At 38.8% G+C, this 10,961-nt stretch overlaps 1 protein-coding gene across 1 annotated transcript; it reads left to right on the top strand.

The window, feature by feature from the left end:
- The first annotated feature begins 507 nt into the window (after positions 1-507).
- LOC107386067 (C-C motif chemokine 4) lies at positions 508-8,764 on the top strand. Its single transcript, XM_015960243.3, has 4 exons — positions 508-666; positions 6,316-6,433; positions 6,518-6,632; positions 8,421-8,764. Exons 1-4 carry the CDS (start codon positions 600-602, stop codon positions 8,451-8,453), a joined length of 333 nt encoding a protein of 110 aa, XP_015815729.1. The 5' UTR covers positions 508-599; the 3' UTR covers positions 8,454-8,764.
- The last annotated feature ends 2,197 nt before the right edge of the window (positions 8,765-10,961 follow it).

The following is a 10,961-nucleotide window of genomic DNA, read 5'->3' as shown; positions in this document are numbered from 1 at the left end:
GGTCAGGAGGGCCTGGCTTTGGGCCTGGATGACAGGTGTGTTTTTGTTCCTAGGGTGACCGGTCAGGTGTGACCAGTGTAAAGGTGAAACCAGACAGTGTTGGATTGTCGTATAAACGAAAGATCAACAAGAAGTCCAGTTCAGGCTCCAGGTGACGCTCAAACTCACCTGCCCGCTCTGGAGGCTGATCTGAACCACCAGGAGAATAAATCTGCTTCAGGTTTTCCGTAATGAGGAGGCTCACGTTTAGAAGGAGAGTCAGGACTCAAGCAGCAAGAGGAAGAAATCAGGACCAATTAGAAAACACTTCATGGACATGAAGAAGGTGGAAAACATTCACGAGGACAAGAAGACTGAGTTGTTTCTGTGAGGAAACAGCAGCTTTGTCCTAAAGGACGGTACAATACCTCTTCTGTTCCTGTAACTTCACACCAGAATCAGGGGTTTACCAGAGGGAGGGCTGGCCTGTGCTGCTGCTGAGGTGAGAAGAAAAGAAAACTGAAAGTTCCTGGTCACTACTTTAAAAAGCTGCAGCTCCACGACGGTCCGTTCACTCCTCAGTCAGACAAACTTGAGTTCAGACAGCAGCTGGACCAGACATGGCTTTGTGGAGCGAGCCCAAGATCTTCCTCTGCAGCTTCATCTTCATCACCTTCTGTTGCTCATGTGAGTTTTTCACACTTTAGTACTTTTGTTTTCTCAAGCAGAAATATTTTTGCCTTACTATACTTAACTTTATTTGACTTTACTATATTTAGCTTTTCTATACTTTACTATATTTAGCTTTACTATACTTTACTATATTTAACTTTACTATACTTTACTATATATAGATTTACTATACTTTACTATATTTAACTTTACTATACTTTACTATATATAGATTTACTATACTTTACTATATTTAACTTTACTATACTTTACTATATTTGGCTTTACTATAGTTTTTTAAATTTAACTGTACTATACTATATTTAGCTTAACTGTACTTTATAATATTTATCTGTACTATATTTAGCTTTACTATACTTAACTATATTTAACTTTATTATACTTTACTATATTTAGCTTTACTATACTTTACGTAGCTTTACTATACTTTACTATATTTAACTTTACTATATTTGACTTAACTTAATTTAGCGTTACTATACGTTACAAAATTTAGCTTTACTAAACTTTACTATATTTAACTGTACTATACTTTACTATACGTAGCTTTACTATACTTTACTATATTTAACTTTACTATATTTGACTTAATTTAGCGTTACTATAATTACAAAATTTAGCTTTACTAAACTTTACTATATTTAGCTTTACTATTCTTTACTATATTTAACTTTACTATACTTTACTATATATAGATTTACTATACTTTACTATATTTAACTTTACTATACTTTACTATATATAGATTTACTATACTTTACTATATTTAACTTTACTACACTTTACTATATTTGGCTTTACTATAGTTTTTTAAATTTAACTGTACTATACTATATTTAGCTTAACTATACTTTATAATATTTATCTGTACTATATTTAGCTTTACTATACTTAACTATATTTAACTTTATTATACTTTACTATATTTAGCTTTACTATACTTTACGTAGCTTTACTATACTTTACTATATTTAACTTTACTATATTTGACTTAACTTAATTTAGCGTTACAATACGTTACAAAATTTAGCTTTACTAAACTTTACTATATTTAGCTTTACTATTCTTTACTATATTTAACTGTACTATACTTTACTATACGTAGCTTTACTATACTTTACTATATTTAACTTTACCATATTTGACTTAATTTAGCGTTACTATAATTACAAAATTTAGCTTTACTAAACTTTACTATATTTAGCTTTACTATTCTTTACTATATTTAACTTTACTATATTTTACTATATTTAGCTTGACTATACTTTACTATATTTAGCTTTACTATACATTACTGTATTTAGCTTGACTATACTTTACTATATTTAGCTTTACTACACTTTACTATATTTAGCTTGACTATACTTTACTATATTTAGCTTTACTATACTTTACTATACTTTACTATTGATAGGTTTTTTTCTGTATTTAATGTTCCTTTTTGAGTCCTAAAGAATGTCTCAGGACATTCTTTCTGTCCTTTCCTGTATTTTGACTGTGTGAATGCTCCTCTGTAGGCCCACTGATATCTCTGGAATGCGGTATCCTAGGAAACGAGCCTGTAACTCAGTAACTCTAAACACTAAATATATTTTAATCATTTTCTAAATTCTTTTTTCTATTTTACATGCTTTGTTTTTGTGAAGCGCCCCGTGATTTTTATCTTGAGAGGCGCTATAGAAAAGATTGTTTCTTCTCTCTCTCTCATAGTTCGTGCACTTAAATATTAATGTTCTGATTTTATTGAAAAACTTGTTCTGTAATAGTTCCTTTACTATTGTGATCAAAAACATTTAATCCCAACTCTGAGGCTGCTCTGTAAATAGTTTTCAAATAAACAATACACATAGCAAATTCTGATCAGACTTAAAATAACGTATTAATGTGAACCACAACAACTTCTGGGTTAGGCCACGCCCACTCCGAGTACAGATACAGATACAGATCATTTAGATGGTTGAACAGATACAGAAACAGATACAGATAGTGGTGTACTCGCTCATCCCTAATTAGAACCTCCATGACATCCTGGATTAGTGCCAACAACGAGTTGAGCTAAGGAGTTACTCCAGCATCAGGAAGATTTATTCTGGTAAATTGTCGGTTAAATATTTTCTAGAGTTATATCAATAATCACACACAGCAGTAAAACTGTAGATTACTGAACTATATTGGGACACATGATGGAGCTAAGACCAGCTGAGAACTTGTCAGCTTAGAGCTCCCAGTGGAGCACACAAATGAAATATTTAAGAAAAGTAAACAAACTGTACCGATTTTGGTTCTGAAGATAAACAGAATCCTCCTCTATGTCCAAATCGGGACACAGGTCTTCTGAGTTAAATGGTGTAAAACATGTCTGCAACTCTGGTAGTGATATCCAGCTGGCGGGGTCGGAGTTCGGTTGAACTTCTCCGGTAATCCAATATCCCTTCTCGTCGCCATGCCCTAAAGAAAAAACAAATCTGAATGACTAGTAGAGGCTTCAGAAGCTACATCAGATTGATGACACATTGTTCTCTGCTGTAACGCTAACGCAGAAACACCAAAGTCAGGCATTGTTTACTACAGCTGTTTCAGCAGAGCTCCATGTGAAACGTCACCAGCTGCCCAGGGCTTAGACCGGAAGTTAGTTTCTGTTTTTCCCGCGCCGGTCACAAACATCAGATTTCCTTACAAATCCATCCGTCAAAATCCAAAAACCTTTTACATCTGAGGTTTTAATACACATTTACACATGCTGTTCAAACCAATTTTGCCTCTGGCCGATATCTTTAAATGAGTGAGTGAACCCACTACCAAGGACGAACTCTGCTAACTATAAAAATCAGCTGCTCTAAATACGCATGAAGTTCATAGAGGAGCTCTAGGATGGACATGGATAAATGAACTGTAATGTAGAGGTAAAGTAGGGCAGGACCAACGTTAACAGCTGTCATACGGTCCATTTTAAATGTTTGACTCTCATTTTGCTTGTTTTGTGACAGGTTAGAGCACAGTCTCATATTAGAGTTTTGTCATGAGAACATTGAGATACCTCACATACTGATGGTGTCTAAAAATTAACTTTTTTTCTTCAAAATAATGAATAATTTTAATACCAATTGAAACGTACAATCCTAGAAAAACCTCGTCCAATCAATGTGCACGTCCTGTTCTCACTGATTGGATAGAAATCCTTCCATCAAACCGTGTGTGTTTGCACACACGAGCGTGTTGTGAACTGGTGTTGTGGTTTTGCACTGATGTAACCATCTTTACGCTGACAAAAAATGTAACTAAGTGATTTTTACTTTGAGTACATTTTATTTATGATACTTTTTACTTTTACTTGAGTAAAAATTTAGGAGAGTACTTTTGTACTTGAGTAAAAAATTATCAAAGTGCTGGTACTTGTACTTAAGTAGGAAATTGTAGTACTCTTTCCACCTCTGGTAAAATGAACTAACTCCCCTCTGTGTGTGTGCTTAGTTCAGGTTCAAGGGTTATGGAAACTAAAAATAACCTAACAACTATATTTAGCTTTACTATAGTTGACTATATTTCGCTTTACTATACTTTACAATATTAGCTTTACTATACTTTACTATATTTAACTTTACTATACTTTACAACTTTTGACTTTACTATATTTAGCTTTTAATATACTTTACTATATTTAGCTTTACTAAACGTTACAATATTTAGCTTTACTATACTTAACAAAATATAACTTTACTATTCTGTACTATATTTAGCTTTACTATACTTAACTATATTTAGCTTTACTATACTTTACAATATTTAGCTTAACTATACTTTACTATGTGTAACTTTACTATACATTACTGTATTTAACTTTACTATACTTTACTATATAAAGCTTTACTATACTTTACTATATTTAGCTTTACTATACTTTACTATATTTAGCTTTACTATACTTTACTATATTTAGCTTTACTATACTTTACTATATTTAGCTTTACTATACTTTACTATATTTAACTTTACTATACTTTACAATGTTTAGCTTAACTATACTTTACTATATGTAACTTTACTATACATTACTATATTTAACTTTACTATACTTTACTATATATAGCTTTACTATGCTTTACTATATTTAGCTTTACTATACTTTACTATATTTAGCTTTACTATACTTTACTATATTCAACTTTACTATACTTTACTATATATAGCTTTACTATACTTTACTATATATAGCTTTACTATACTTTACTATATTTAGCTTTACTATACATTACTATATTTAACTTTACTATACTTTACTATATTTAGCTTTACTATACTTTACTATATTTAGCTTAACCATACTTTACTATATTTAGCTTTACTATACTTTACTATTTTTAACTTGACTATACTTTTCTATATTTAGCTGTACTATACTTTACTATATTTAGCTTTACTATACTTCACTATATTTAGCTTTACTATGCTTTACTATATTTAGCTTTACTATACTTTACTATATTTAGCTTTACTATACCTTACTATATTTGATGGATGAAAAAAGAAGAGAACTTTAAAACAGATGACTAAATCATCTGTGTTTCTGTGAGGTGAGCATGATATCATTGTGTGTGTGTGTGTGTGTGTGTGTGTGTGTGTGTGTGTGTGTGTGGAGGGCGGGGTGCTTGAATATACGAGGTGTGGGACCCCCCCCCCCCCCCTCTTTTCTTGTTGATGGAAACTAAATGAGAATAAATTCAGGATGAGGGAGCAGAATAGATGAGGCAGCTGCAGCAGCAGAGTGTGTGTAGATGTGTGTGTGTGTGTGTGTGTGTGTGTGTGTGTGTGTGTGTGTGTGTGTGTGCGTGCGTGCGTGCGTGCGTGCGAGTGAGTGAGTGAGAGAGAGAGAGAGAGAGAGAGAGAGAGAGAGAGAGAGAGAGTTAATCTCTAATCTAATCGGTAGAACATCTACTGAAGCTAAATTCCTTGTAAATGTAATTTTACTTGGCCAATAAATCTGAAATCTGAATCTGAATCTGATCTTTGACTGCATCCTTAAACAAACTGAAGGTTTTGTTTGTGATGCAAAAGCAAATTTCTGAGCTGTGAAACGTTTCCATCACTCCTCCCCCCCCCCTCTCACACACACACACACACACACACACACACACACACACACACACACACACACACACACACCCTGTTACTTTATCAGGTACGTTAGGTTCCTGTATTTGCAGCTTTCATTTCTTCTGAAACAATAAAGTTTTAGTTTGAATGTTTAAAGGAAAAGAGCACAGAGCTAGTTTACCCTCTCTGACTAGTTATCGATATCGTTTGATGTTTCTGTAACTTCTCACACTGATGTGGCGGAAAGTCCCATCCTGCCACGCCTCTCCTGTGGAACGTCAGACTTCCAGTAAAAACAAGCAAAATTAAAACTGACTGCTCTTTTCTCTCCTCAGTTGTTTCACATTGTAGGCCACCTCTGTCCTGAGTGTGTTACTGTCTAACAGGAGGTTGTAAATAATCATTTCCCTTCTTCATGAGGAGCAGCTGCCCTTAAACGCCTCTCGTCCAGTCCTGCTTTTTAATGGCTGATACAATTCCTAGAAATGGGATATTTGCTCAATTCTTTCCAGAAAAACAATCAATCAAAAACAAGTTGATTTTTTCTTCCAGTGTCAGTCTCACAGATGCCCATCGACTGCTGCTTGTCGACCAAAAACAAAAGGATCGATAAAAAGTTGGTGGCAGATTACCGAGAACAGGCCAAAGGCTGCAGTCTTCCAGCCATGATGTGAGTTTTCCAAAACCAGAACCGAAGACCAGATTCCGATCAGGTCCATCCCTCTGAACAGGAATGATCTGGTTTTTCTTGCAGTCTTGTGACCAGACGAGGGAGGGAACTCTGCACCCCCCCCAACGAACCGTGGCTGCAAGAAGTCATGAAACATGTGGATCGCCTGAAGAAGCTGTGCAAGAAGAAGAACTACCAGGTACTTCAGTTCATTCTCCTCTCCACGCAGCTGGAGGAACGTCGGGGTGAGGGTTTGGTCTGAAGCGGCGATAAACGTTCAGCTCATGGCTCTGGGCAGAGGAGTCCTTTTAGTCATTTTCATTTAACTTCTGCTCACTTTTTAAAGTTGTCTCGATTCGTTTTCCAGACGTTCGGACCTTAGCTGGTTTTCTTTTTTCAAATGTTATTATTTTCCAGAGGAATATTTTTTATTTGAATCTATAAAAAATACCAAAACAACACAGCTGGAGGAGTTTCCAGAGATGTTAGGGTCAGGGTGAGTGGAGATGGAGCATCTCTGTGGTCCCGGCTCAGGTCTCGTTTACTTTTTGAAGGACCGATTCAGCTCCTTTCAGGCTGTTTGGCATGGCGCGGTATGGGGGCCAAAATTAAGACTACTGCCCAGCAGCAGGAGGCTATATAAGTTCCGAAGCAAACTACTGACCTGATTAATGATAAGCTGGCGCCGGTAACGGAGAGGCTGGCGCTGCTTACTGAGGAATAGCACCTTTACCGGCGTTACTACTAGATATGCTAGGGACTAGTAGCCCTCGGCTGGTCATTGACTGGTTCACACGCTCCCTCTGCTGTCTATTAGCATGGATAAGCTAGCGTTAGCCTGGACGGGCTGGTGTTAGCATTGGAGAGGCTAGTCATTAGCGTGCCTAGGCATGCCACTAGCTGGATTTCCTACCCTCTTGACGGACCATTAGCGTGCCTAGGCTGGCCACTAGCTGACTAGTGACTCTCCGAGACATGCTAATGGCTAGCCTCTCCTATGCAAATGCCAGCCTATCCATACTTAAGGTCCGTCAAGGGGGTAGGAAATCCAGCTAGTGGCATGGCTGGGTACGCTAATGGCTAGCCTCTCCGATGCTAACGCCAGGCTATCCATGCTAAAGGTCTGTCGAGGAGGTAAGAAATCCAGCTAGTGGCATGCCTAGGCACGCTAATGGCAAGCCTCTCTAATGCTAACATCAGCCCGTCCAGGCTAACGCTAGCCTATCCATGCTAATAGACAGCAGAGGGAGTGTGTGAACCGGTCAGTGACCAGCCGAGGGCTGCTAGTCCCTAGCATATCTAGTAGTAACGCCAGTAAAGGTGCTATTTCTCAGTAAGCAGCGCCAGCCTCTCAGTTACCGGTGTTCTGAGAAAACGTCCTACTTTGGCAAAACGTCCTACCCGTGGGATAATTTTACGGTGTTTTACGTGACACAAACCCTAACCCTAACCCTTACCCTAACCCATTAAGACGAACCAACAACTGGAGGGGAGTTCTAGAGTGACACGCGACGGCCCGTGCATTGCCAGTGACTCCCTATTCAACTGTTTCGGTTAAGCTACTGATTCAGGGGGAACTCACTGAGATTTATCTACTCCATCTACTCCACCTAACCCAAAAAATCAAGTATCAACGTCAATAAAAAGTACTAATACTTACAACTTACCTATTTTCCTGCAAATACGGACAACGGAGTTGCATTCCCTTTTTGTGTTGTGCGCATGCGCGCACATGCTCAGAAACAACGGGTAGGACGGTTTACCGGGTAGGAGAAATTCCCAGAACACCGGCGCCAGCTTATCATTAATCAGATCAGTAGTTTGCTTCGGAATTTACATAGCCTCCTGCTGCTGGGCAGTAGTCTTAATTTTGGCCCCCATACCGCGCCATAGATTTCCGTCTGGGCTTCATGGCTGAGTTCACGTTTTAAGCAGAAGCAGGAAGTTCTGTTGAAATCACTGATTTTGCTTGTGATTATTTCTGCAGCACACGCGCTGCTTCGGAGTGAAGCCCGAGTGAAAAACCAGAGAAGATGTGGCTGAAACCTCCGGACCCCAAAAGACAAGTTTCCCTCTCCAGTCTTTGTCTTTTCCATAAAACATCGTTTGGTTTGGATTTTTCTGTTACAAATTTGTTTCACTTCTGTACTGAAATGTGTCAAAGAAAATCACGTCGTGATTTGCAGCAACACGAAATAACTTATTACTGTGAACGAAACCATGAGACCTTATGAACTTTTGATCATAAATCCTGTTTGTTCCTCTTTTATGTGTCGCTCTTTGCTGATGAGACTCTTGAATAGAAATGATGAATAAATCAATGAAAACATCTCTGGACTGTTTTTGGCGTTTTGTTTCACATCAAAGGAAAACTCAGTTATTATGTAACTGCTGTAGTTAGTAGAGATGAAGTTTTAACTGTTTAGATGTTTTCCACGTGTTTCCTCTTATTGTTCAAATGTTGCTCATCTGACATTTTTCTACAAACTGAAGCATAAAGTTTTAGTTTTTTGTGACAAACTAAAAAGTCTGGGATTAGCAGGATTGACGGACTCCTTTTCACAGTTTTCTACTCTGAGTTTTGGGCCAAGGAGCGTCTCACATATCCTTGTTTACTTAGAATTTCACCAAAATCTCAGTGATCCTGAAAAACCAGGAAGGTTTCAGGACTGAAAGTTAAATTCAGTTGAATAAAGAAACATCTGGGCCTTTTCTCCGACGGCAGAATGATGGAAAACGGACTCCTGTCAGGTAGTCCAAAAGCTCTTTGTTGAGATGGGCTCCGAACAAGCTAAACAGAAATGAAGCCAACCTCTTCCCCAGTAACAGTCTGGTTCCACACAATAACAGAAGTTCAGACTTGAGCCTGAGACCGACTCAGAGGAACTTCATTAAATCCTCTGAGTTCTGATTCTCAGCCTTAAAACATCCAACTGTGATTAATAAGAGAGAGAGAGCAAAATGCAGGAAGGTAATGATGGTGCACATGGCACATCTCATGGTGGTTCGTATGGCACCATGCAGCAACGTTGCTCACCAGGCTCCCGTACTCATCATCCTGGTATTCCGTAAAGCTGAAGGTGAAGACAAAGGGGGATGGTCACGTTTTATCACCAGTTACCACCAGTCCAGAAGAATTTGTTTTAGTCACACCATTTTGCAGTCTCCCCTCGCTGAGGTTAGACAGACATGAGAGGACTACCTGGAATCCCTAAAAGGACAACGAGGTCCGGATCGAAAGGAGTCAGTTGAGGTGGTTTGGGCATCTGGTCAGGATGCCTCCTGGACGCCTCCCTGGGGAGGTGTTTCGGGCATGTCCTGCCGACAGGAGGCCCCCGGGTCGACCCAGGACACGTTGGAGAGGTCACATCTCCAATCTGGTCCGGGAACGCCTTGGGGTCCTGCCAGAGGAGCTGGTGGAGAAGGCCGGGGAGAGGACGGTCTGGAGCTCCCTAGTTGGGATGCTGCCCCCGCGACCTAGACCTGGATAAGCGGAGGAAGACAACGACGACAACAAGGTCGTACGTTCATGCTGACGGTCACCTTTCTGCCTTTTTACACTTAAAGCTGTTATAGCCAATCTGCAGAGCAAGCACAGTCATGGAACACTCACCCCCCTCAGGTATCATCCCTAGGCCACGCCCCCTGACACCAGAACCCCACACTGCCAGATGAAACAAGACGGCGCTAAACACCAGTCGCTGTTTTCTAGCTCCAAACACCTTCTGTTGTCCACGACTTCAGATGGTGATTTTCTTTTTGGGACTCTGGTAGTTTGTCCTAAATCTGAAGTGGTAGCAGCCAGCTGTTTCTCCTCCTCTGATGTTACTGAGCGGAGAACCTCTCACACCAGTGGTGTTCTGCTGCTGAATACGTGACTGTGTGATGACTGGAGGACCCAGGGTGGTGCGGCGGTTCAGTGAGACCAACAACCGGATGGTCCGATGGTTGGGTTTTGTTTAAATAAGTTTTCCAAATGTGCTTTAGATGTAAAAATAGCTTATTTTTTAGGGAATAATATGATTTATTATTGATAAAACCATCAGAACAGCCACCTATAAAAGTTTTACTACCTTTAGAAACAACCACCACATCGTATTAAACCAGTAACACACCATGGTGTTGGTGTTAATCCAGAGTGACGTTTTAACTATGGAGGATTTTGTCTTTGGCATCAGAACAAAGTTCATCTTTCAACAAACAAACAGCTGGTGTCAGGTGACTAACTCTGACACTGGAGATGATGTTATTTATACGTTGTTAGCGACCAGGTTAGCACGAGTCATGCTAGATCAGAGGAACAGGGATGTCCAAACGTTGAGGTGAGGGTCAAACTCATCAAGTCATCACATGACACAAAGTGTGACTTTTACGGTGTTTATTTTTTTCCCACTTTTATTTCTTGTTGGGTAATTTTATCAATCCAAGATTACCTTAGGGAAAGTTCAAAGCACAGGGGGTTATAGTAATCAATCAATCAATCAATCAATCAATCAATCAATCAATACCAATCATAATCAATCAATCA

This window comes from Nothobranchius furzeri, chromosome 10 (assembly GCF_043380555.1).
Source record: "Nothobranchius furzeri strain GRZ-AD chromosome 10, NfurGRZ-RIMD1, whole genome shotgun sequence".
Classification (NCBI taxonomy): domain Eukaryota; kingdom Metazoa; phylum Chordata; class Actinopteri; order Cyprinodontiformes; family Nothobranchiidae; genus Nothobranchius; species Nothobranchius furzeri.
The sequence above is the reverse complement of the archived record's forward strand: the minus strand, read 5'-3'. Positions and strand labels throughout refer to the sequence as shown.